The sequence below is a fragment of the Trichogramma pretiosum genome, unplaced genomic scaffold (assembly GCF_000599845.2).
Source record: "Trichogramma pretiosum strain Unisexual culture from Peru unplaced genomic scaffold, Tpre_2.0 scaffold115, whole genome shotgun sequence".
NCBI lineage: Eukaryota > Metazoa > Arthropoda > Insecta > Hymenoptera > Trichogrammatidae > Trichogramma > Trichogramma pretiosum.
Window position 1 is genome coordinate 20,397 of NW_019640800.1, and position 26,754 is coordinate 47,150.

The 26,754-nt window shown below is 30.6% G+C and overlaps 6 protein-coding genes across 7 annotated transcripts; 4 read left to right on the top strand and 2 right to left on the bottom strand.

Annotated features, from left to right (window-relative positions):
* The first annotated feature begins 1,126 nt into the window (after positions 1 to 1,126).
* Positions 1,127 to 2,224, top strand: LOC106652865. The gene is made up of 2 exons (XM_014372020.2): positions 1,127 to 1,242; positions 1,970 to 2,224. The coding sequence occupies exons 1-2, from the start codon at positions 1,240 to 1,242 to the stop codon at positions 2,222 to 2,224; spliced, it is 258 nt and encodes an 85-aa protein (XP_014227506.1). The 5' UTR covers positions 1,127 to 1,239.
* Positions 2,225 to 4,245: 2,021 nt separating this feature from the next.
* On the top strand, positions 4,246 to 6,357 carry LOC106652863 (palmitoyltransferase ZDHHC3). Its single transcript, XM_014372018.2, has 5 exons — positions 4,246 to 4,915; positions 4,985 to 5,170; positions 5,252 to 5,473; positions 5,544 to 5,756; positions 5,815 to 6,357. Exons 1-5 carry the CDS (start codon positions 4,835 to 4,837, stop codon positions 5,974 to 5,976), a joined length of 864 nt encoding a protein of 287 aa, XP_014227504.1. The 5' UTR covers positions 4,246 to 4,834; the 3' UTR covers positions 5,977 to 6,357.
* A 1,026-nt stretch (positions 6,358 to 7,383) lies between these two features.
* LOC106652847 (MAP kinase-interacting serine/threonine-protein kinase 1-like) lies at positions 7,384 to 13,258 on the top strand. Its single transcript, XM_014371998.2, has 5 exons — positions 7,384 to 7,883; positions 8,166 to 8,245; positions 9,222 to 9,341; positions 11,707 to 12,063; positions 12,148 to 13,258. The coding sequence occupies exons 2-5, from the start codon at positions 8,188 to 8,190 to the stop codon at positions 13,092 to 13,094; spliced, it is 1,482 nt and encodes a 493-aa protein (XP_014227484.1). The 5' UTR covers positions 7,384 to 7,883; positions 8,166 to 8,187; the 3' UTR covers positions 13,095 to 13,258.
* Positions 13,259 to 13,928: 670 nt separating this feature from the next.
* On the top strand, positions 13,929 to 15,164 carry LOC106652861 (INO80 complex subunit C). The gene is made up of 3 exons (XM_014372016.2): positions 13,929 to 14,744; positions 14,815 to 14,882; positions 14,952 to 15,164. Exons 1-3 carry the CDS (start codon positions 14,555 to 14,557, stop codon positions 15,078 to 15,080), a joined length of 387 nt encoding a protein of 128 aa, XP_014227502.1. The 5' UTR covers positions 13,929 to 14,554; the 3' UTR covers positions 15,081 to 15,164.
* A 187-nt stretch (positions 15,165 to 15,351) lies between these two features.
* Positions 15,352 to 17,128, bottom strand: LOC106652860 (prostaglandin E synthase 3). The gene is made up of 3 exons (XM_014372015.2): positions 16,877 to 17,128; positions 15,728 to 16,106; positions 15,352 to 15,642 (listed from the first exon to the last, which is right to left on the bottom strand). Exons 1-3 carry the CDS (start codon positions 16,891 to 16,893, stop codon positions 15,514 to 15,516), a joined length of 525 nt encoding a protein of 174 aa, XP_014227501.1. The 5' UTR covers positions 16,894 to 17,128; the 3' UTR covers positions 15,352 to 15,513.
* A 1,646-nt stretch (positions 17,129 to 18,774) lies between these two features.
* On the bottom strand, positions 18,775 to 26,160 carry LOC106652955 (serine/threonine-protein kinase prpf4B-like). Of its 2 annotated transcripts, none has more exons than XM_014372165.2 (12): positions 25,969 to 26,160; positions 25,483 to 25,585; positions 23,051 to 23,667; positions 22,211 to 22,971; positions 22,032 to 22,138; positions 21,788 to 21,955; positions 21,661 to 21,699; positions 21,225 to 21,584; positions 20,996 to 21,152; positions 20,799 to 20,914; positions 19,641 to 20,213; positions 18,775 to 19,455 (listed from the first exon to the last, which is right to left on the bottom strand). In XM_014372165.2, the coding sequence occupies exons 1-12, from the start codon at positions 25,977 to 25,979 to the stop codon at positions 19,294 to 19,296; spliced, it is 3,174 nt and encodes a 1,057-aa protein (XP_014227651.1). In that variant the 5' UTR covers positions 25,980 to 26,160; the 3' UTR covers positions 18,775 to 19,293. The 2 variants fall into 2 exon arrangements, with proteins under 2 accessions (XP_014227651.1, XP_014227650.1); XM_014372164.2 differs by having other exon boundaries at positions 18,776 to 19,455; positions 20,996 to 21,155.
* Between the last annotated feature and the right edge of the window lie 594 nt (positions 26,161 to 26,754).

The following is a 26,754-nucleotide window of genomic DNA, read 5'->3' on the forward strand; positions in this document are numbered from 1 at the left end:
CTGTTCAAAAACAGACGAGAAGTGTCAAGTAAAGTAAAAAATTTTAGAGAAAAACAAACGGAAGGATTGAAAAGAAAAATTTTTTCAGATCGATTATTTATTTTTGGTTATTTGGCTATGGCTTTATTGGATTTTTTATGCGTTGAAAAGGCAAAAAAAGTAAATATCAAAAAGATTCGATTCATCATTGGGTTAAAAATCGCTTAAAATGGAAAAAATATCGCATAAAAATCCAGATCGAAATTTATTAAATTGATTCTTTCGCAGACCGATTTGGAGTTTTTTTCTAAAATTTCAGACGATATTCAGTAAAAAATCTCACAAGCCTTTTTTTCGAAAATCTCTCGAAGCTGAGCTAGGAATTTTTAAAATTTCTAATAGAATTTTGTAACATTTATGACCTTACAAACAATTTACACGACAACACTTAGTAATTTTTTTTTGGCTATTCGATCTCACTGAGAATCGGCATTACGTATCATACACTGTACTGTGCGGGTACATCATACCTGTATATTGTGTTGTTGAATTTCCATGAGTAACATTGTAATAAAGTCCTTGAAACTCGTACATTGATTTCCCTTTGGAATATTCATTATTTTTTAAATTCGTAAAATACACATTCAAATGTAATAACTATTTTATAGAGATCGTTCATACAAAAAATAATCTTGTTATAAGGCTTATTTATACTGTTATAGATTTATAGTTGAATAACACGCGCAGCTAATAGTAAAAAAACGTCTTTCAATTTATTATGTTTCAATTTGCATAAGAGTCCCATAATAAAATAACATTTAATCGTCATGATCGATGCAACCATTATGCTTGAGTAAAATAATTGAGCAACATCTGATGGTACTGATTCCACTATAGTATATTCGACATAAGTAACCCGTAAGTGAAAGTCGCAATGTTCGTAAGTAAACGTGAATCATATGTATTTTTGCGCAGTTTTATTTCTTTTTTTTTTGTTTTTGTGTTTTATTAATCATGTATTCTTCCAACAATTAATAGTTATCATGGAATATATTTTTTTTATAAAACGATATTATAAGAAATCGACTATTTTTGTGGAATAAAATAATAAAATAACAAATAAAATGTTTTTGTTTTACAGTTTTAACGATATATTCTCGATAGATTACTTACATCTTTGAAGACAGTGTTTGTTAATGAGTTCGATCGATATTTTATCATCTTTCCATATCGTACCATAACATCCTCCAAATTATCACTATGGTAGGTTATATCTTATTTTAATTTTAAAAGTTAAAAAAAAAGATCATCGACTAATTATAATAGTTTGAATCCATTACAAGTATAGAACCTCAAATCATTAGTACAAACTTTTGTAAGATGAATTCCTCTAAAAGTCCCCTTCAAAAAAACCTGTATAATAGGAATTTTTATTTGTAAAAATAAAACTTGCGCTCCACGAATTTGAATTTTTTCGTTGAAACGCTTACGTTACATACATTTTTTCAACTATAATATGAAAAGTAGACCTATATTAGTATGAGCTAATATTTTTCTTAATAAGAGCTAATAGTTTTCTATACAAACCATTACGATTATATTACGATTACAGTTTTACAATTACAATTATAGATTTCCGATTTATTTCAGTTACAATAAAATGAATGATTGATTCAGTAAAAATGTGATATTTATTAATGAAATATTCTCTATCTCTCTGATAGACATATGATTGGATCGTTCCAACCTATCAAATAAAAAATTCGATCATGCCAATTATACTTATAAATCGAAAAAAGTTAACAGCTGCCTCCTAAAAATTTTTACTTCAATATGAGGTTTTACTGTACTTCAAAATTATTATTATCTAAATATCGAAATTGATAAATAGCTAATTTCAAGCTTTCGTACATTATTTATTTATGCAGTAACTAACATATGCTGTAATAACTGCTGAAAAATAGCATGATTTCGTGAACTTTCGTTGCAGATTCTATTCATCATAATGAGTATTTTGATACAATCCTTTGCCTACGATCCAGAAGATGAATCATTGAAAAATATATTGCTACCTCAAGGACACTTCGAAGCATTCTATTTGAAGGGATACGAAGATGATGTAGCACGCCCTCCACATTTGCATGGCTCGTTCCACAAATATAAGAATCCGGCTTTAATAAACGCCCCGAATAGTGCTGCTTACGGTTTTCGTTTTGATGGCAAAAGAAGATTCAACTACGATTGATAACGTTTATGAAAAATGAGAAACAAATTTTCAGAAAAATTTTTATCTCGTAATAGTATTAATAAACTTATTTTTAATTATTGTGTATATTATTATTGTGTATGAATAATATACATTGAAAATGTTATCAAAATATGTTAGTTTCATATCCATTTCAATTCATTACTATTTCTGATCATTTTTCATACAAATGTATGATCGATATGATCCAAGAATAATCTCGAAATTTATGTTAATTTATAATCAAAGATACGAAATTAGCTCATTTCTCTTTACAGATATATTTAACTATGCCCTCTCATGCATAAGAAATTGCATACATGTTACGATTAATGAAAATTATAAATAAATTACAGAGCAGAACAAATAAATTCGTTCAATGTGCTTATTTCTATAATTTTTATCGATAGTTAAAAGTTTTTCCTTAATTAAATTATTGCTGCTAATCCTAAATCTGAGATTGATTTTTAAGAGAAAAATATCTTACTTTTGACTTATTTGCATTACAATTGAATCATGTAATTTTTTTTTGGTGATTGCAACAAAAAAAAATTGTATAGAAAATCGAATGCTGAATATACAGTAGATGCCGCTTATATGAATCTCGCTTAATCGAATCCGCCGTTTATACGAATCAAAACGCTTGGTCCCGATTTCCCTCTATACTTTTACATGTTAATTAAAAGTCCCGATTTCAGTATAATGGAATCAAAACCCGTTTATACGAATCAAACGATATTGAACCGTCATCAAGTAAACAAATATAAAATTCGAAATTCACCATGCCTGGAAAAGATTTAACGTTGCTCCAGAAGAAAGAGTTACTAAAACAGTACGACTTGTTCGAAAAGTGCAGTCAACGTGAAGCAGCAGCCAAATTAGAAGTTTCACAGACGCAACTCAATAGGATTTTGAAAAATCGTCATGACCTAGAAGCGGCTAACATTGAAAACGGAAGTTTAAATCGTAAAAGAAAAAGGTGTGGAAAAGACGAAGATGTTGAGAAAATTCTTAAAGTCGTTCAAAAAATAGTCCGCACTAATAAGAAGCAATCAAAAATTGATGAATTTTTTGTAGTAGCTTCCTCCAAGCAATAAGTATTCCATTGACGCGTAATAAAATTTGAAAAACGGTTAAATTTGACAAACCTATAAACGTTTTTTTTTATTAATATTTACAATTTCTTACTGCATCGTTTAATTGAATCAGCCGTTTATACGAATCAAAACGTCTGGTCCCATCGTGATTCTTATAAGCGGCATCTACTGTACCAAACTATTCGTGTGCTCTCTCTTTATGTATAAAATGAGTTGAGTGTGTTGACATGAAGCAATAAGGGTGAAATTTTCGTTGTGAAAATAAAAAATTGAGTATACTATTTTTTCTCAATAGACAATAATGCGATTTATAATAGAAAAGTCATAATACCTGTTTTGTGATATTCATCTTTTACAGTTATTTTCTTTCTTTTTTTTTTTTATGGAAAATGAAAAACTCCGCAAGAAAGTTGACGTGAAATATATAGAATGTCCAGAAATTCATTTTAATCTTCTGTATGTGCGATACGGAAAAATATTCCGAAGAAGATTGTGAAAAAATGCTAGATACAATATGACAAAACCGGATGTGATTGCTCAAATGCGTAATGAAGCGGTACTGTCGCTGTGATCAGGTCCCTGTTGAATAAAATCATTGGATTTCCAGATGAAAAATTCACGATGAATACGTGATCGGCTGGTGATTGATTTTATACCAGTTCGAGTCGTAACACTCTCAAATCAGTGTATTTTTTTACCCAAATGACGAGGATCAGCGCTGCGAACTAACAGTGGGAAGATATGAGCAGCCAAATTTACGGATTATGGTTTAACACAAGGTAAAATTACAATTGATTGCGGACAACAGGTGATATCGTGGCTCTTTAGTCTACGCGAACCTTCGAAATGAGCTCGATTCTGTTTTCGTGTCTGAATCATAAAATCGGCGCCAAATCAAATAAAACGTACGGTATCTTTTGTTTTTTTTTACTCTTTTTGCTATCTTAATTGCTACGGATGCTCTCAAACAGTTAATAAGTAATTTTTTTGTCGATCATAAGTTGAATATTTTACCTCTCTCTTATAATTCAAGAATATTTTCGATTTCGGTATCTATCGATAAGTCAGGATATTTAGTTTCGATAACTAGTTTTTAGCATCCGTCGTCCGTTCACCTCAGGCCGTGCTGTGAGTGCTGTGAGCTGTCGCTGGCAGTACTGCACTCACATACACACAAACAAACTCACATATATAAGTAGATTCTCTATAATTCTACATGAACTGACAAAAACACTGTACATAGACTCTTATGTGTCAATGATATCAACAAATTTTGAATTTTAGTGATGAAGATAGTTAGTAGCGTGAATAACAAATTATATTGCTCCAAGTATTTTGAATCTTTACAGTTATTTTGATGAAAGTACAATTGTCAGTAAAGTTAAAGTTAATTACGTTTTTTGTAAACTTTTTTTAATTTATCAAGATGATAGTATCACAGGATATGTAAATTGTAAGTCAAAAGAAAACTGACCTCAAGATTATTTCAATATTTGAATAGATAAATGCCAAAATGGATTATGATTACTTAATCTCTCAAAGAGAGAAAGATATCCATAATCGCTGCTGCAGTAAAAAACTTTGGTGTATTAAGGTATTTTTCTTTTATGTCACTCAAAAATTTTAAGGAAATAATTTAAAATTATTTTAATGTAATTTGCAGGACATATGTGGTATAATTTGTGCAATCCTCACATGGTTATTGATTATTTATGCTGAATTTGTTGTTATGGCCGTAATTCTCATACCTAAAATTAATACTTTTTATTCCACGTTGAACATAGCCATATTCCAGACATTAACTTTCCTTGCATTTATTTCACATATAAAAACTATGTTTACAGACCCTGTAAGTTTTATAACTTCTGTAATTAAAACAAATTTATAGTTAAAATCATAATAATGAAGTTTATTGAATTCATTATTATAGGGTGCGGTACCCAAAGGCAATGCAACAAAAGAAATGATTCAACAGATGGGTTTTGTAGAAGGACAAGTGATATTTAAATGTCCTAAATGTTGTTCTATTAAACCTGAAAGAGCTCATCATTGCTCTGTGTGTCAAAGATGTATAAGAAAAATGGATCATCATTGTCCTTGGGTAAATAATTGTGTGGGAGAAAATAACCAAAAATACTTTGTATTATTTACTGTAAGTATAATTCAATAATTAAATTCAATAGTATAATCTTTTTTCATTATTTAACATTAAATAATTTCAGTTCTATGTAGCTGGAATATCCTTACAGTCATTAATGTTGTGCGTTCAACAATTCACAACTTGTGTACGACAAGAGTGGAAAGATTGCACCACATTTAGTCCTCCAGCAACAGTAATTTTATTGTTATTTTTGACATTTGAAGCTCTTCTTTTTGCAATCTTTACAGCGGTCATGCTTGGTACTCAGTTACAGGCCATTTGGAATGATGAAACTGTAAGTTTGAGAAAGAGTTTAAAATATTGTAATACTTATGCAATTTTTTATTTTGCAGGGTATAGAACAATTAAAAAAAGAAGAAGCTCGATGGGTTCGTAATAGTCACTGGAAATCACTTCAAGCTGTGTTTGGTAGATTTTCCATCGCTTGGTTCTCTCCATTCACATCTCCTCCTAATACTAAAAACAAATTAGATGCTTATTTATACTCTGTTTGATTTTGGTAAAAATGTAATTGAGTATGAAAGAATGATCATAAACTGATAATAAGTTTAACTAATTAATATAACATTGTGATCAAAATATTATATTTACTACAAATTGTAAAAAGATAAAATGTACATAAATAATGTAAAAATAATATACTGAAAATGTTTGATGTCCACAGTGTATATGTACAAATGTGTGCATGAATTTGATGTAAGCTTCTTTGTTTATTTTTTAAAGTAAAATTTATTTAGGAAGGGCTTGACTCCCTTGAAATTGACCATTTTTACTTACTAATAAGCATATCAAATGTCTTTGATGACTGATTTATTTGCAACTGTCATTGCATAATTCAAATCATTTATTCAAATAAAAATGAATATATTTATTTTTCTTTGTTCTTTTAATGTAAAATGTTACCATGTAATACTCCTACACTTCTGGAAATAGAGCTTGATAAATTGACAAAACTAAAAAATCATTTGAATCATTAGTTTAAACTGATGGTTCAAGTGATTGAAAATTATTTTAGTTTTTGAAGCTTATACAAAAAAATAAAATAAATTACTCATTTTAAAAGTGAGGAAATTTACTAATCAACGGTGCTTTTTAGAATTTTTACTTACTTGTATGCAATGAGGTGCAGCAATTGGTCAAAGTTTAAAATTATCTTTAGCATGTTTACCTACCCTATTATAATGCGCGTGATAATTCGAAAATTTGGCATGATACAAGCATCTAACAATACACTTGCTCGAGTTTAATTTTATAATAACTCAAAGTGTAAATGCAGCGAAATAAGACCTTTATTCTGTATGTTAGCCCTATATACTATTATTATTATTGTCGCGTACTTTAAAACGGAGTTAGCCCCTTTTACGATGTATTTACGATTTGTGTTGTTGCAGAATTGAATACCTTAATTATAGTGTATAATCTTGTGAAGTACATTAAAAATTAAAACTAAACAATTTGAGACCTGAGTTAATATTCTCATGGATCTAATAGAGCTCAAAGTTGGATTGTACATTTTTTAAAAATAAATTTAATTGTACCCTAGCATGATTATTCGGAAAGAATATTAGAATATGTGTTTCAAAATTGGTAAAAAAATTCAATTTTGCTTCATTCCAAAATAATGTCTTTATTCGAGAAACTTCATGTCAAAAAATCAAGTTGTTTGTATTCTAACGAACTCGTATTTACGACCTTACAAATATAATTTATGACCAAATCACCGCTGAATTAGAGAAAACATCTTAATAGCATCATAAAAATTCATGGATTTTCTACGTATTTTCGTGACATTTACAAAATACGTATGATCGTGCACCATATTTTGACCTATCACGATTCGCGAGCTATAAGCATTGAATATATCAACGCACGCGTCGGCAGTGCTGGGCAGCGTCGGTAACTTGAAGTTCCAGTTACACTAAATGACACTGCGTAGTGCGTATATACTCTTGACGAGTAAACATATCGAATTCCAAAACAGTTAAAGCAATCAAGACAGTTTTTTCATAATGAAAAAACCATTACAACTGTTTTATTAGAGCGTTATAACGTGATCAGGTTGACAGTAGATAAAAATCACCGATATATAACCTGGTTCACAAGTTTTCGAATTCGTCAAGGTCAAATTTGCATAGAGATATATATATACACACAATTGATGTGTTTATTCATTTTGATAACACAGTATATAGCAGTAGCGACTATAATAATCTAAATCAGCTACCACTACAAAAACCGATTGCAGTTACATGATTTTTGATAATATCTGATCAACAAACTTGCAATGTGATACATGAGTATGTGAATAGGAATTATAAAAATACATAAAAGCATCTTGCAGTGCCTTACATTGAGTTTTCTGCAAGTACGTTGCTTGAATTTGGAGCTCCAAGGATTAGATGTAAGTCTTAATAATCTATGAAACATAGATATTTTACTCAATAAGCATGTTGACTTGATTTTCAAATTCATTGAATATTTTTTATTTTTATTACGTATTATAACATGAATTCTAAATGAAGTGCTTTAGACAAAAATTTTATAGCATTATTTGTGTCAACGCAATTATTCATACATTTTAAAATTTGTATTTCAAGTATACTAGATTTTAGATGTAACTAGAAAACTCTCATTGTTTAATGATTTATTTAACAATTTTGAAAAATAATAATTTTCTTTTCAGTATTTTGAGCGTTTGTAATACTATGGTACAAAAAATCCAAAAAGAAAATGAAGAGAAGCCAAGTCAAGATATCGTTCAAGGTAAAATTAAAATATTTTTTTATCAATAAAATAACATGAGAAATTGTCAAGTTAGCTTTAAATAAAACCAAATTCATTAGACTAAATTATTTAAAACTCTGTTTTTGTCTACACGTACAAGTTATTCCACCAAATATTTATTCATTTTAATGTTGAGATTCATATGTCAGGTGATTTGATTTTGTATTCAACCACTCACAAGTAATGATCTTGATTTTGACATACGCACTGCACTTGAATAAATTAAAAGACTTTAAAATATACTGTCCGATGACAAAACAGATGGCTTCTATATTAAGCATTTGCATTTACTTCCTATTATGCTGGAATTTCAAAGAATATCGATAATGAAGTTACACTCAAGTAATATTAACAACTCATAATTTGAAAATAGATAATTTTCAAAAAATTTTAAATGATTTTAAACGATGAAGTATAATTGATTTTATAATCAATGTGACATTTTTAAATTAATTTTTTTAACTTTTCTATATAATTTAAACCTATTGTGGGTTGTGGGTCTTTCATTATTTTTTGCAGCATGTCAAAATTAGACAGAAGACATCATTTTCGTTATCAAATCAATAAGAATCACCTAGAATTCATAGGAACATCCTTTTTCTATCGGTACCGATTTTTTTTTACTTTTATAGCGTCTAAGAAATATATTGAAATTTCTAATGATTTTATTTTTACATAAACCATTCAATAGTAGAGACCCGGATATTTTTTGCTTATTTTTTCCTTCAAGACGTTCCTTTCCGAGCTAGAGAATCGCTCAGAAGTCTACATTCCTTCAATTATCAGGCTCACTCACTTGCGCGCTCGATTTTCATAGGCTATCCCCCCTACCGAATGTCTTACGAGAAGTTTCTCAATAACAAATTATTTTCATTTAAAATTATACAAATTGCTAAGAACTTTGTCAAATATTCTATCATTTTGGAGTTGAAATAAACATACATTATATTTATAGATGAAGTAACTACATCTGGAGAATCAATGAACCAAGTTCAGGCTCGTCAAGAAGAGGCCAGACAAAAAAGACGTAAAAAGAAACGTACTAGCTCATCTATATATTCAACATGTTTCCAAGGTAAGGTTTTTTTCACAAAATTTACCCAATAGTTTCTGTAGAAAAATTAATCTTAAAGTTAGGTGAAAAATCACGTTGAATCCGTGCTAAAAATGGGATTTTCTATCTCATTATTTTCGTAATTTCGTCGCAAAACTTGCGATTTTTTCGTAATCAAGTTCGAAGTTCTAACGAATCGTTTCATATAATACACCAAATTTAATTAAAAGAAAAATAGCCATTCCTAAGATCAGAAATCAAAAATTGATTTCGTGAGCGAATCCACAGAACGTAGCTGCTTTTTGGATACCGTGCACTGATAACAAAATTCGATTGTATTAACTAGAAATCACTCGGGTTTCCGACAAGAATTATTCCATTCTTGCTGCAACCTCCATGCGTTTTCATTTCAAATACTTCACAATGAGTCTGTGTGACGATTTGGAACATCATTGTTGTTTCTAATATTCATTGTATCGCTCCTCACACAATCTAAATTAATACGAATGTTCAGAAATGTCATAATGTTTCATAAGAGCGAATTTAAAGCATAAACGTGTGGGGGTTTTAGCAAGATTTATTTAACATTTGCGAGGTTGGCGAGACGTCTTGGTCCGTATTTTAACACAATGTTTCATATCCGTATGGCCGTTGAAAATCCGTTTTTATTCCGTTGTATCATCCAATTTTTACAATGCTAACATGCTAACTTGTACTTGATTAGCTTCAAAGCGACAGTTTAGCTGTTGGTGGTACCATGGCTTAGCCGTGAAAACCGATGGAGCTACTCCGAGATAGAACCATCACCAGAACCGGTCGCTTGCGTTGCTGGCATCTGCGTGGAGCTGAATCCGTAGTTGGTTGCATAGAGAAAGGCCATCGTTTACGTTGACGAGAATATATCGAGCTTGTTCGATCCGGAAAAGTCAAAAGTCAATTGAGTTTTATCGGAAAGTCTCTACATTCCCAAGATCTTATCCTTTATTTTAATTTGTTTTTAGTTATTTATATTTATACCTTATAAGTATTTTGGATAAAATTTAAAATGTTTTTTTTTACTTTTTTTTTGTACAATCTTTTCATTTTTTTTTAGTTTTCGAAGGTGTTACAGTGAGAGGTTTTTGCGGAGGTTAATAGGTTCCTTTCGTCTGTTGAATACCCGTGCAATGCTGTCATCGATACCTTAGGGCTTTTTTCTAGGTATACATTTTTGAAGTCGAATTGTATCCTAGCTATCAAGTCTTGCAGGTTTATATGGTTTGTTAGAGTATGAAGGTATGCTTTATTTAGTAATGTTTAATTTAGAGCTTTTTTCAGTTTACTGCAGGGAAAATGTATCTTTTTGACTAATTTCATAAATTTGGTTGCTATTATGTGTTTTGTTTCAAAATACAGGCTTTTCGTATGTTCTTTATTGTCATAAATCAAGTTCCTAAAAAACGAGAGATGATTGGCCGATTAGTTTTTCTAAAATTTAGCGCCCTAAATCATGGTGGATATTTGAATTTTATAATTTTTATTCAATCAAGCTTTTCGTTTTATATTTTCGTGTGGTTGGTTGATTTTGCAATGATTTCGGAGAAAATTTCATTACCACGAGATTCAAAGAAATCATCATCAGACTCAGTTAGGATGGGCTTCTTCGTTTTGCTCTAACGCGTGAGCTGACTTTTTCGTTGCTTGAGCTTTTTTCATAAAAATTTTCATTTCGTTTCAAGATGTTTCTAAGCTTTAGGATCACTGATCATTTGAATTCATTTTTGATTCTGATACTTATTCTGTTGTGGCCTTATTATTTCGGGAATTTGTCGAATTCCTATTTTTGAAGACAGTTGAGGCCCAAAAAATTGAAACGTTCTTAAGAAATGTTTTTGCTACGCGTGTCGTTGAATTTTGATGTTGTAACCATCGAACTTTTTGGTACACATCCTATGAACGCAAGAAATACGTATGACATTTATGTATCAATTATTCTTCAATTTCGAAATTTGAGTCAAAACAAATATTTTCAAGAAACTCGTGTTTTTCTATCAAAAAAATATGTGAAATCTCGTTCGTTTGGGACAAGATCACAACGATGATCATAAAAAATTGAAAAAAAATACAATACAAATGATTTTAAATATTGACCTACCCATAGGAAAAAATGTTTGAAAAGCGTTTGTGACCAGAGGCAAGAAGGTTTATTTGTATCTATACTAACTCCAAACGTAATGAACTAAACTGACAACACTAATAAATATTTTATTAATCAACTTCTCATTAATTGTACATTTCTTCGTCCGCTCAATTTATGAAATGTAATCGAAAATAATCGTTTTTTGAAACTTCGAAAAGTTTTGGAAAAATTATAAACTAATCTTTTCATAAATTTTGTGTGTTACAGAGCTATATAAACTTACTGGTGAAGTATTGGGAGAAGGTGCCTATGCATCCGTGCAAACTTGTGCTTCACTATACACAGATCTTGAATATGCTGTGAAAATAATTGATAAAATTCCCGGGCATGCCCGGGAACGCGTTTTTAAAGAAGTTGAGATGTTTCATCACTGCCAAGGACATCCTAACATTATTCAACTAATTGAGTTTTTTGAAGATGAGGAGAGATTTTATCTTGTTTTTGAGAAAGTTAACGGAGGACAATTACTTAGTCGCATCCAAGAACGTATACACTTTAGCGAGCGCGAAGCTAGTTATATTATTGCAGAAATTGCTAGTGCTCTCAAATTTTTGCATAAGAAAGGTGAGAATCATTTATGAACACTATACTAATGATTTGTAATAGTTTCTCTTAACGTTAAATTTTAACTAATCGTTTTTTTTCCAGGTATTGCACATCGAGATCTCAAGCCTGAAAATATTTTATGCGTTGACCCACATAAACTTACACCAATTAAAATCTGTGATTTTGACCTTGGTTCTGGGATAAAATTTAATGCGTGCGTATCATCACCGATCGCAACACCACAACTTCTTACACCCGTTGGCAGTGCCGAATTCATGGCTCCCGAAGTGGTCGAAGCTTTTGTCGGCGAAGCCAATTATTACGACAAACGCTGTGATTTGTGGAGCCTCGGGGTCATAATGTACATTTTACTTTGCGGCTATCCACCTTTTTACGGAAATTGCGGAGAAAAATGTGGCTGGGAACGTGGTGAGAACTGTCGCGCCTGCCAGCAATTACTGTTTACAAGTATTCAAAATGGAAAGTACGATTTTCCTCCTGCCGAATGGGCTGATATTTCGCAAGAAGCAAAAGATCTTATTCGAGGCTTACTTGTAAAACAAGCGCATAAGCGTCTCAGTGCTGAAAGCGTATTGAACCATCCATGGATAAATCCAGGACCAAGAATCCGCAAGCATACAGATCGGCCACTTCAAACTCCTCAAACAATAAGACGCAATAATTCCGCTCGAGAGCTGTCTGCTTTTGCTGAATCCGCTATGGCTGTTAATAGAGTAGTCCTACAACATTTTTCATTGAATCTACGAGAGCTTGTAGAAGTGTCAACCGAGCTGGATCCTCAGACTTCTACTTCATCCGCCGACGACGATAATCATCCATATGGTCATATGTCCGACTCAAACAGTGAGCTCTCGGAACTAGGCAACGAATGCGCTCATAATTCCTTGAAAATAAGTGTAACCAATTCTAATCATGAGTCCGTAAGTTTGTTTGGACTTTCGCCTCCTAGTGAGAGTCTACTTATGCAGCGCCGCCTCCGATCCCAGTCTACACTTCTTCAGGGTCACAACTCACCAATTTCAACTTGATCGCCCCATGGATAATGTTAATGGCGTTTTTACGTACTTTTCACAGTATGACAAGTATTCTTTATTTTTAAGAACAGCTGGAACTAAAAACAATGTTTTTCAAATCCTTCTTATGTTCTTTATGTCTAGTGTGATTATATAATAAAAAAAAGCTTCACATTTTATGCGTAATATTGTTTTGAATAAATGCCTCAAATCCTTCATAGTACGTTACAGTACAAGGACTGTATAAAAACACTTTATGGTATGGAGCTCTTTAAGTTACTCCGAATATCCTGAGTACCATAAAATATTTTTCATCATAACAGATGAGAAAATCTTAAAATCGACCTCCTGCGCAATAACAATAAAATGTAGATTTTTATACATCTAAAACAATATTAAATAAAATTTGTTATTCTTTTTAAATTGATGATTTTATCTCGATATTGAAAAGTATCATGAGACACAGAAGGATTCATTGAGAGCCATTTAACAAGCTTCGTGGAAGGACGTTCCTGTCTAAGGGCCATCGTGAAACTTCGCTCTCGAGGGTCTGAGAATTATTTGTTGTTTTAAATGGTTAATTCTCCAGAAATCTAGTTATAATATAAAATTTAAAAATAAAAAAGATGAATTTTTTTTCAATTTGGTGGCGCGAACTATTTAAACTCGTTTCCGTGAAAAAATGTCCAGTCAAATCCTGCAGGAAAGCGCCAAGTCCCATACAAGTTTTCCGATAAGCCCAAAATTCGGCCTTAAAAAACGAGTTTTTGTACGGCGCGAGCATTGAAAAAAAATTATGGCAGCTCGAGAGTTTGATGTCAATGGATGTGACAGCTGTACTGTCTGTTGGGAAAGCTATTTACCTATCAAAGCTATAAAAAAAAGATAAGTTGGATTCATAAGGTTCTTGGTTTGATTCTCCCTAACGAATTTTTTTTTAGCTTCAATCATTGCGAAGTACTATGATACGAGCTTTAATTTCATAGCTAAAACTTATTCGTCGTAAATGAGACGGATACCACATTGGGCAACGTATCAATAGTCTCCCCATGCATGCTACTTATACTGCCGTACAAATACCCTTATTTCTTGTGGATCCAATCAATTTGTTTACATTCTGAATCATGATATTCCTTCGCTCCTCGTGGGCCTTTCCCCTCATTCGAAAGAAGATCTCGTTAAAAATAGTCATTTTCCTTCAATTCTGAGCAAATGATTATTTTGTCCGGATAATATCAAATATATATGTATAACGTCGGCCATCTTTGCCGCTTATAGTAAACAGAGCCGAGAACGAACACGATTCATCGCCTGAATTGTAAGCACACGTGTTGCACGAGTCAACAACAAAACTCAGTACCTTTTTCTTACTTGCGCTGCTTATTTCAGCAGTATGCAATTGCATTATTGGTAAAGAAATTATTTTTAGTATTTAAAATACTAAACATTAAGAACGAAATTAAGTACTAATTCGTATGACTAAAGAAACAAACATGGTTAGTGACAAAGTAATCAAAACAAATGATTCTCCATTTTTTAAAAACTCCAGTTTCAAACCTAAGTATAGGAATTTTAACAATTCTGGTAAGAAACGTATTTGGCGTTCTCTCAAACAAATTTTAAGCCAAGAAAGAGTCGTATCATGGGGAAGCCACATGATGCATTGTAAGTTATTTATCATAATTCATCATTTAGAAACTTTTTCAGAGGGTTTTTAATATTTTTATCATTTCAGATAGTTTAATAAATTCTCAGCCAAGTTCAAAACCAAATAAAAAGTACTCAGATCTATCAGGTCTACCGGTATGTAAAGCCAGTCTCTAGAATGCAAATGTTCTCCGATGACAACATGTAACAATACTTTTTTTTCAGGCACCTTACACAGATCCTCAGACCAAATTGTTTTATGCTACTGGAGAAGAATTTAAAATAATTAGAAGTTTGCCTACCGACATAAATGCTGGATACTTAGCACTCAGAGGGGCCTCGAATAATTTTTAATTTAATGTAATTTTAAATTCATTTTGTTAGTAGCAGGATTATTGTGATATATACTTGTCTTAGTAGTACAATTAAATAAAACAACCATTTATTACAAATGAAAAATGCAAAAGAATTTATGTATACACATCTAATTCATCATTATTATTCAACTCTTATTTCTAACTTGATGAGGTAGAAACTTCATTATCAAAAGTAAAAATGAAAAATTGACACTTGGATTTGTAATATATGCTTTACAGTCAATAAATAAATGGTTATGGCAGTCTAATTGAAGTTATTTAATTTTTTTTACTACTAGTGGTATAGTAAAGGCCATTTATTTTTATAACATAAAAACAATAAGATATGATAAAGAAGTTTGTATGAGCATGTTGATTTCTATAACAATGCAATTCGTCCCATTATTAATAATCAGTACTTAATCAGTTGTTTATTCTAAATCGGGCATCTCGTCGTCATCACTGTCATCATCACCCTCTGCATCATTGTCTAAATCATCAAAGTTAGGTTTGGCCATATTATTACCAGCTCCACCAAGTCCACCCATTTGACGCATCATCTACAAGTAAATTCATAATAAAAAATTATTCCATGAACAGATAATATATTGGCTTTAGAAAAAGTTAAATGTCAAATTTATTTACCTCTTCCAAACTGTTTGGATCCATGTTACCTACTTCATCATCACTTTCATCTTCATCTTGCCATTTATTGAAATCACTTTTCAGCCAATGGAACTTTTTATTCTCTTTTGTAAGTCTAGGCCAGAATGGACCGGGTTCTTTCTTTGACAAAATCATTTCATAAATTCGGCCTTTGGGAGTTTTGACCGATTTTTCTGGATCTATTTCCTTGTATAAATTGATTGTTACTTCATGCTCTTTACCGTCTACTCCACCAACACTTTTGAAGTATATTTTATCTGGCTCAATTCTTATAGTTGGATTTTTACAGTCTTCTAGACACACTGTTACATACAAAATATTACTTCTTTGAGCCCAAATAACGGGAGGAGGTGGAATCCTGCAAAAATAAAATATTATATAGGTATTTTATTGATGATAGATTACTGAATACTAAAAGTAAGAAAGAATGTTCCGGATCTGTTGTGTATAAGTAATCAAAGCAAAGCTGAGGTTGATTAAAATGAGATTTGAGACAATTTGTTACCACTGTATTACTATACTTGTACATTTGTACTATTTTTCTTGAGTCTTTGACAAATAATGACATTTGTCTATTGGTTGCAAGATAGAAAATGTTACTTCTGATTGAGGAATCAAGAAAGAATAGGAGTATATCGTTTTTTGACTTAGGTGCCATATTAAAGTAAAATTCTTATTTTCAAGAATTCGAGTTCATTTTTGTAATAAACTATAATTAAAGAATGTATGTGTAATGATAGTTATCTCTAATTGGGTAAAATGATTGTCATTTCGTAAAAATTAAGTAATAATTTGTTCATCATTGTAATCAGAAACATAAAATGATAGAAATTGATTTTTACTTAGATAGGGTTCAAGTATTATAAGTGATATGACTGACTAATAACATTTTATCACGTAGGTATATTAACTGTTAGTTAACTCATTAATTAAGAAATCATAAATATATTCGAGACAAAAATAAAATAGAATTATAGCTACAATCACCCCGTCTAAGTTTCGGGAATATTCTCAAATAAGCATTATCATAAGCCGAAAAAATATGAACATGGCGAATAGCGGCATGCACCGATTAGATTCGATCGTCGTAACATAAAATATCTACATGTGAAATGTAAGTTTACTTACTGTCCTTCTTGAGTCATGGTTATCCAAAGTATTTAGCTTCTAGCTTAGACGTTAAATATTTACTAGTGATTGTAATGATTAGCAATGGTAAACGATCGAGTAACCTCTGATGAGTTGGGAATATTTAAAACAGCTAAAATGAAACAATGGGTTTCGCTATAAATGGTCAGTCGTTAAAGCAACCGTAAGAGTAAATGAATATTCGTCTTTTGTAAAGCGGCTTATACGAACAGTAACAGTTTTGTACGTCGTCGTCTATAATTGAGGTACACAGCGAGAAACGGCCTCTTCTACAATTCTGGTTAAGGTCTAGCACGTGAAGTTAGAAATCATGGAAGTCAGAACGTGGAACAAGTTGAATTTATGAATGTTTGAACGCCGTGATACACCCTATCGGAAACTTAAAATCGCTATAAAAGTTTTATTTATAAATAAATATTTTCAAATTGCAATGTAAAAGTCTATTTGGCTCTGAAAAAAAAATAAATAAAATTTTCAAGATTTCATCTAATAAATGAAAAATCCATAAAATTGCATAAATTCCAAGCAACTCCATTTTTTGTAATATTAATAAATCGATGTAATGAAGGAATTTTCAAAGCGGCTCCTAATTAATTTATATCAATTTTGGATCAGTCAGCTTGTCAGGGTCTGTGCAGTGTGCTGTCAAATTGTCGCCTATAATTTAGTAATTTGACCCCGCCCGGCGCCACTTGAAAGCTATTTTAAAATTAAAAAGATTTTTGAGAAAATTTAGAAAAAATATATGCATGCTCTTTGAAAAAATTTCAAAGACTTTTTTGTTCTTCACAGTACAGTATATCATAGAAAATTATTACATAAAATATTTCAGAATCAAGAAAAGTTGAAAGTTGAAAAGTAGAATGGTCGACATAACACCGTAATATGGGTTTACGCGTTTTTCATTCGCATGATCAGGAGGTGCAGTAACACTTTGACATATTCTGTAAGTCATATGAAAAAAATGAATAAAAAAAAACTGTTTGTCCAAAAATGCAATACAAAAAAATTAATTTCTGTAACTGATCAACAAAATGCGAAACTCGATATATTTCATAAGAATCATTATTGAACTACAAATTAAATTTTCCTTGACAATCTGATCGTGCACGTGACATTTTTTGACTAATTAATAATGCCTAAACTATGAGATAAGTCAATTTAATCGAGCTTATGCGGGTTCGAAATTATAAATAATTTCAGGTGATTACTTCTGACTCCTTAATTCTATGTAATACATTTATCGTATATAATCATTCATACAAGTTACACCTAATTTTTTGAGAATAAATATAATTTAATTTAATAGTTTTTAGAAATATCAGAAAAATCAATGAATCATGTTGTACAAAATAATTTTCTTTGGGAATTCATAAAAAATAACGTTAAAATTACTTTATTTCACCCAAGAACCATTTTTTACAAATTACTATTAAAATTCTTCGACAAACTGGTCTAAATTTCTAAAATGTTATCTCATAACTCGATTTTATTAACTATTAATGAAGGATCATATTAGTGTTTCTAAGAAAACTAAAATTTTTACCTGTTTTACTTGAAAATTAAACCAAGAGCTTGCCATAAAAGTCGTTTTTGAGAAAACCAAGCTAATCTTTTCACGATCGAATGGCTCTTACGTACGTTATTTTTATAAATCATTTAAGTTTATTAAAAGTAGCATTCGTGGGCGAACAAGTGAGCCTTTTTTTATTTCTATATTCGCACGCGAAAATCTTTCTTCTGAAGTTCAAATAAATTTTTTTGCTGCCTAAAGTTCGGATAAAAGTACAGATGTTATACAATTTGCATTTATGTATAATTATTTACTTCAAGGTGTACATAAGCTCTACAAAGCTCTCAGAATATATTTTTTGTTCATTATCGAAAGTAAACATGCACCGGATACAACATTCAGAAAATAGAAACATTTTTTTGTGATTCAAGTTTATTTCGGTCATCTTTTAAATATACATTATAAAAATTTTCATTTTTACCGACTACTCATTAAATCGTTATAAAACATCATGATTCGATCGAGAATACGTGGATTGCATAGCATATCTTACAATTAATATAGTATTTGTAAAGATAATGTTTGCTGTTTATTTAAAAAATGTAATTTACAAAGTTTTATAGATTTATTTCATTTTTTTACAATTTTCTTTTTTCTTAAACGAAAAAAGGTAACTTGGTATGCGAAAACCATAATAAATAATTGCAATGTAATACGTATATATATAACATATATTTATTCATACTATACAAATAGCCTGACTTGAAAGAAGGCAAAAAACTTAGCAAATCTTTTTTGCTTTACTATATATCGATATTTAGATGAAGACAAAATCTTTAGCTATAGCTTTAGGAAATTTCGTTAGTCCTCTGTGTAATTTTTTTTAGTGTTCAGATGAGTTCTTAGACATCGAAATTTGTGATATCAATTGTACTTTAATAAGTGACAAGTCCAGCATTTTTCGCTGATATTTCTTATGAAAAACCATAGCTGCTGATTGCGTTTTAAAAATAATTGTGGCATTACCATCGCCCATTTGTATACTCTATAACATAAAGTAAAAATAATATGTTAATATATTAATGATATAAAATTTAGGTTGTATCACATAATTATAAAAGTAATTGTAAGGGCAATAAACATTAGTGTATTTAAAAAAAAAATAAGAAAGAAAAAATTAAATATTATGTACATCATTATATAGAAATCTTAAAAAAAAGAGAGAATGACCTCAATACTGCCGATCCCTTGACACATTTTCCTAATTTGATGCTCAGTTGTGGTTGCAGCCAGGTTATCAACCCTCACGATATTTGATTTTAAAAGCTTCTTCGCGTCCGATTTATGTACAATATTGCGCTGACTGATGGCTCCTGCATTATTTTTCTGCTGAATTTTAGATGCTGGAGAAACTACAACGCGTTGCGTACAAGAATTTGCGAGCAACTTGCGAATCTGTCCAAGCTGTCTGTGTGCATTGACTGTTGGTTTTTGAATTATGCTACTTTGATCTAGTTTCGTCTTGAGAACTCTTTTATTTCTGCCCAGAACAATTCGTGATAAAAGCTTGCTTTTCCCGCCATCATCTTCATCAGATTTATCGCTGACCTTCTCGATATAATCACTCATTGCTGTGTTTGATTCTTCAGAGTCATCATCAGATTCTTGATCCGATTCAGTAATCTTTTCAATATCGCCTTTTGATTCCTCTATTGACTTTTGTTCAGATTCCAATACATTAGATACATTTTTTTTTCGATATTTTTTCATTTCATTCAAAGATTGAAAACCGAATGAAGATTCCTGCAAAAAGTAGTTCATTTTTGTCATGTATTAATTAATGCATTGAAATTATTATGCAAATATCTAAAATTCATGTAAAATTACTAATAATTCATAAATCCTAACTTCAGGGTAATTGGAAAGAAAACAAAAATTATAAAAATATTCACTTTATTCAAACGATAAAAACATACAACAGAATAAATTTCGGGTCATGAAAAATGCGTTCTATATTTATTAAAAAAACTTGATTCACAAATTGAACTGATATCAATTTTTGTAAAATATTTTACTACAACACGGGTCCCATTCTTCATGGAATATAAAATAAATTTAATGACTTCAGTCAGATAATAAAGAATAATACAAATAAAAATAAAACACTAGCAAATTGTAAAACAGGTAAAATAATTTCATTGTCGTAAAAACAATTAAATTAAAAAAATTTAACTAGGTAATCTAAAAATATAATTCAATGATTCTTTAAACAGATGGTTGATGAAAGTTACTAAGGCAAGTTAATTGATTTAAAAAATCGCGATCACGGTATTGTTTCATAATTGTATAAATCTTCGGAAGCTAGTGGAATGAGATATTGGTTTATACCTCTGAGGAGTGTACATTTGTTAGACTTTCTAAGGTTTTGGCAGCTGAAAGATTGATTTTCCCTTTTTTGGTTTCTTTTTCGGTAGAAACAATTGTTAACTGAACTCGTGCTTTGTCTGTAAAAAATGTTTAAAAGTATTAATAAATATGTTAACATTGAAAATATCCGAAAGTCTGTTGAATTATTATAGGCTTACCTATTTCATTGCTGTTGGTGGAATGTTCAGATTTATTTTTTTCCATAGCTGCTAATTTTCGCCGATTTTCCTTTTCCAAAATAATTTTTTCACGAAGCCTTTTTTGTTCTTCCATTTTCATTCGGTATTCTTTCATTTCAGGGTCTAATTCTTCTTCCTGCTAATATTAATACATATTAAATTAAAATTCAGCCAAAAAGAGTCGTAATTAAGCAAAGATTTTACGAACCTTTATTATATTTTCTTCCGCATTCTTGCTTGCTGAATTTTTTGCAGGAATTTTGAGTTTTTTCGCTACTTTATCTACTGTAAACTTATCGATTGGCGTATCACTAGCTCTTTTAACAACCGTTCGAACGGTTTCTTTACCTGAGTGGTGAGAAAATTTCTTTTTCTCTTCGTGCACTGATTTATTAACTAAATTTTCATGGTCATCAATTTTGTGACTATTTTTTAACAGTGAATCTGTTACATCACTTTTAGATTTAGGAGACAAATCTTTCTCCCTTTTTCTTTCTTTATCTTTTTCTCTTTCCTTTTCTCTCTCTCTATCTTTTTCTCGATACATATCTCGCGATTTTTTATGTTCCTGAAAATAAAAATTCAAATATAGTTTTTGATTTTAATAGTAGTTTGAATATTTGAATAAGCTGATCAATACTAACAATGTAGTCTCTGGAGTCATAATTTTTTTTGCTGCCTGCCTATAATATTATAAATTATAAATTGTAAATATGACAATAACAAATTTTAATATTTTGATATTATACAATTATGAAATTTCTAATTTACCTCTAAATGTTCATTTTTGTGAGACCATTGAGGTTCAGATTTGAACTTATCATGATTACTACTTTTATTGTAATTATTTTCAGGAGAATATGAACGATGCGAATGAGAATTTTGTACTCTTTGTGATTTGCTTTCTTGCCACATATCGGAAAAATAAGAAAAGGGATCCTGAAATTTGAAATAGAAATTAAAAATTAATCAATTTTAAAATTTAATAATGTCAAGTTACTTAAATGAATCTTACATCACTCTTAGCTTGATTAGAAGACGAACGTCCGTCTCGTGAACTAGAATTAGATGCATTTCTGAGCGCTTGAACAAATGTTTCAGCTGGATCATGCAATGTTTTATCTAAAAAATAAAAATCAATTAACGATGATCTCAAAAAATATTCAAAAATTCAAATAATATTAAAGAACATACTATCGATTTTTCCCTTGAAGTGAGGGTTTATGAGAATCTTGTGACCCGTCGGAATAACAGGAACATTAGATACACTGTTTACACTGGGAGTAACAAGTAACTTTTGAGATGTATTAACTTCCTGAGGAGTTGCTGTTACTGATGGTTGTGGCCTGCATTGTTGTAGGGATTGATTTGAGTATGGAACCCCGATTTGCGATGGCGTTTGACCAAAGTTTGCAGGAGGTTTAGGTCTCATTTCGTAACCAGGCTCATAAGAACTGGTCATTCGAGAATCATAGGTAGAAGGTCTGTGTGGTGGCAGTGGTTGGTTAGCTTGATTACCTGTCATTACCGGCACAGAGCTGTGTTCATTCATGTGCTGTGAATATGGAGCAGGCGGAAAAGTATGAGGTGCTAGTCCATAGGCAGCCGGAGCCTGACCTATTCCTGGTGGTGGAGGAGCTAATCCTCGCGATCTATAATCCATTAACGGCCCTGGAACCAATGAAGGTAATTGTGATGGCTGCATAGGTTCTGGATACTGATTGGGCAACATTGGTGCTGATAACTGTGGATCATTATAGTGCGGATGTGGTCCACTTTTCTGTGGATGATGATAAGATGGTATTGGAGGATACATAGAATGTCTTGGCTGACCCAAATTTGATACACCTAAAGGTAGAGGTCCACTAGCAGAATTTCCACATTGAAAAGCAGAACGATTTTCAGGTCTATAATGCATTGTTCCTGGAGTCTGAGGTAAAGGTCCATGGTGATACCTTTAACATTAATTTTAGTTTTAAGTAAATTGTGTTAAAAAAATTAGATATAAATGCATAAATCTGATTGTAATCTTACCTTATAGGTAAATGAGGATCATACCTTCCTCCAGGACGATTTGCTAATGTTCTTCGTTCAAAGCGCTCACTTCTATCCCTGTTTTTATCACGCTCTCTGCGATTATGTGTCTTGACGTGTTGATCTGAAGTAACAACTTTTTCCAAGGAATCTGGGATTTCTTGATTGGCTTTGGTTGGAACAACAGTCCTTTCACTTTGAAAACGGTTTCTCCTTTCTTTGAGTTCTTCACCATCTTCATCATCAGTAACATGATTGTGTTTATTAAAATTATTTCTTTCTTTCAATTTTTCACGAAGATCTATTTTCTGTTTCACAGAAGGTTCTTCATCCGAATGATTCTGTTGTCTTCCTCTATCTCCTATTGATTCATATTTTGTTGAACTTTTTACAGCTTCTGACTTTTCTTGTATTTGACTCTTCCTCAATTCATTTGAACTAAGTTCATTAGGAATATCATTTTTTTGACAAATATTGACTTCTACATGTGACTTTGTCTTGGATTGAATATTTTCATCTTCGGTTACCAAATCATCGAAAGCATCCGTGACTCCTAGATCCAGAATGTCATCTGTTTCTTCATCTGCTTTTGAAGAGTAGCTCTGCTGCACAGGTAACTAAATTACGAACATTTGGGATAAAAATTGATGGAAAAACATTTCCTGTATTGACTTTAAGTAAATCTTAAACTACAGTAACATTCTAAAACATTATAGTATGTTAATTATGCTTAGTTAAACTTATTAACCATTTACAATTTGTAAAACCTATTTCTCTCTTTAAACTGTATATATCTTTTATAAAAAGTTTAAGCTTAACATTTAGATGTAAAATTGATGTATTACAATTTTAATGATTTTACTACAAATCCAAATATTTAAATAAGAAAATATACACCAATTTCATTTAGACTACCAATTTTACATGAGTCTAACATTTTCGCTAAATGTAAGTAAAAATATTATTTTTTCGGCAGTAACTTTTTGAAAATCTTTGGTGCAATTCAGGGAAGTAATTTATATAATCACAGTTGAAATATTCTTTTTCTTTTCGAAAAGAGTGTAATTAAAGCTTTTTCAGAAAAAAAATCCAGTCTCCCCAATAAAAAATTATAATTCTTCATGAAATTTTTCCTGTACATGTTATAAAATTCATTATTAACCCTTTTCTTTGGTCATCAAGATAACTTCAAGCGAGTGAAGCTTTGTTAATTTTAAAGAATCAGAGAGTTTGAGTAATTGAAAATATATGTTGTAATGAAAATGATACAACATAAAATATATAAATATATATTTATAAATAACAACATCACAATATATCTCATTATTCTTGATCATTCATTCAACACACCTCGATTATACGGGAGGAAAATAGTTTATAAACTTCATTTTTCATTGTTTAACACAGCCTAATAAATACTAAGATACATTAAAGCTGATTCTGAGGCAATTGGTTGAATAGTTGGTTGCATGTCTTAATAAGTTTATCATATATAGTAGTGTAAATGACTGTATAAAAATTAGAGCGTTATTTTCCTTTTTAATTATTCATCTCAGGAAAAGTTTTTTTGGACTGCGCGCAACAAACGATTCAACGATATATACAATCTTAAATATAAAATTCTTATATCATTTCAATAGAAGTGATATTAATTCCATTTAAAATATAATTTTAGCACACATGCTCTTTGAACTCATATGTACATAATGAAAAGAAACCAATATCTACTTCTTTGAACTAGTATAATTTAAATACTGAAAGAACTTCAGTTAAAAAAGTTCTTAAAATTTGATCCATTTCTAATAAGTATACAAGCCTGGGTATAAATAGAGTTTCTATCCTGATATATATTAATAAAAAAATTATTGAAAATTAATGGTTATGATAATGTGGTATAGTGATACCATTTACAAGAACTCAAAATTTTCATGATTTCGATGTACATATTACCTAAATATGTTCTGGATATTTTAAAGGAATACTTGGCGCAATTTGTAGTTATTTATATATAAATACAAGTATATCTATAACTTTTTAAACAAGGTTGAATGTTTTTATAAATTTTTAAATTGAATCAACAACAATTTCTAATACTGTATCATTCTTACATTTAAATTTTACTCTTGGTATGTATTTAAAACTAATTAAATAAATAGAAACTAAATGAAAAGGTCTGAATAGAGAATATACTTTGGACATAAAACACGTGACATGTAGTTTATCCATTATTTAAAAGCATTATTTTATGTACTTGTGCATTGAAAAAGGGGCCATAAAATTTCACAAAACAAATCAATTTAAAGTGTTTCCACATGAGAGATAAGATACTTGATAGATCGTCAACCTAATATAGTCTAAATTAATAGGTAAATCACAATAAGTATGCGGCATTAAGCGAAGAAAATTTGCAGTGTGCCGCATGAGACTCTCACCCTCTCGTTATCAATTTCATCATCAGCTAAGAGAGCTTCTTCTTCGTCATTTCCCAAGTCGTAAACTTCATCGCCAAGATCTTCATCCAGCAAGGCTTCATCACTGTAAAAATGAAAAACATTAATTTTTATGTAATAGTATCACACAAAAAAAAATTGGCTGGAAGTCATAAAAAATGCAAGTTTCTGTTCTGGTAATCAAAGATAAATCTAGCAACACAAATGAGAAAGTAAATAATGAGTATAGCAAGTTTAGGAAATGATGAATGAAACTAATCAGTAAATATTTACGTTAAAATAATAGCGACGTCATGCGAGTTAACCTTACAATACTTGGCTTTTGATTACAATGTTACATCTAACATTGTTAAAATAAAACTAAACTGCAGTGCAATTCATTTCCAAAGAGATGAGAAAATGAAATATGTTTTGTAACAAGATGATAATAATCATTAAAATTACTAATAGTGCTCGTAAATTACTTACTGATCTGACATTGTTTTGCTTTGTGTTGCTGTTCCTTGCTTCTACGTCAGTAATTCTAAGACAAGTTTCTGCATTTATGAACACTTTTTACTAAAAAATCTCTGATTGTGGAGAGTGAAAACTCGGAAATGGCTAAGAACGCAGTGCCTAATGGTTCTGCAGTTCTGACCTGATCACTAAAATGACGCCACCGCAGGCTTATGATCCATGATGTTAGACCTCTCACTTCTACATCAAGCAGAGACCTCTATACTCCGGGGTACACAACACAATACATATATGAATTGCTAGAATGCAAGTTTTGCTATTTACAACTAGATACACTTTAAAACCCTTAAATTTATGCCTAAATAATTATTTTACTTTTCAAGTACAAATTTTAAAGATATTTTATGTCTTTGCTTTGATATTTATGTGTAACTAAAGTTCATTACGGCACAATATCATTATTTGCGTAATTGTTTAATTTTATATTGTATTTCTTTCAGATAGATTAGCGTGAAAACATTGTGATTTTTGTTCAACTTTTTTAACTGATTGGGTGTGTAAAAAAATTAGTTTGTTAAAAATTATTGTTTCCTTATATTCACCTCGGTTTATAAGCAGCCATGGTATAAATGACACGATTTTTGTCTTTTACAAAAAATTCAAAGTTTTATAGAAATTAAAACTTGCAAAAATGAAGATAACGAATTATTATTTTGCTGAGTCAATTTTACTAAACATTTAACCCGAAATCCAAGGGAAATCCACGTTAAACCTATGAGGAATGACTGTCAATATACC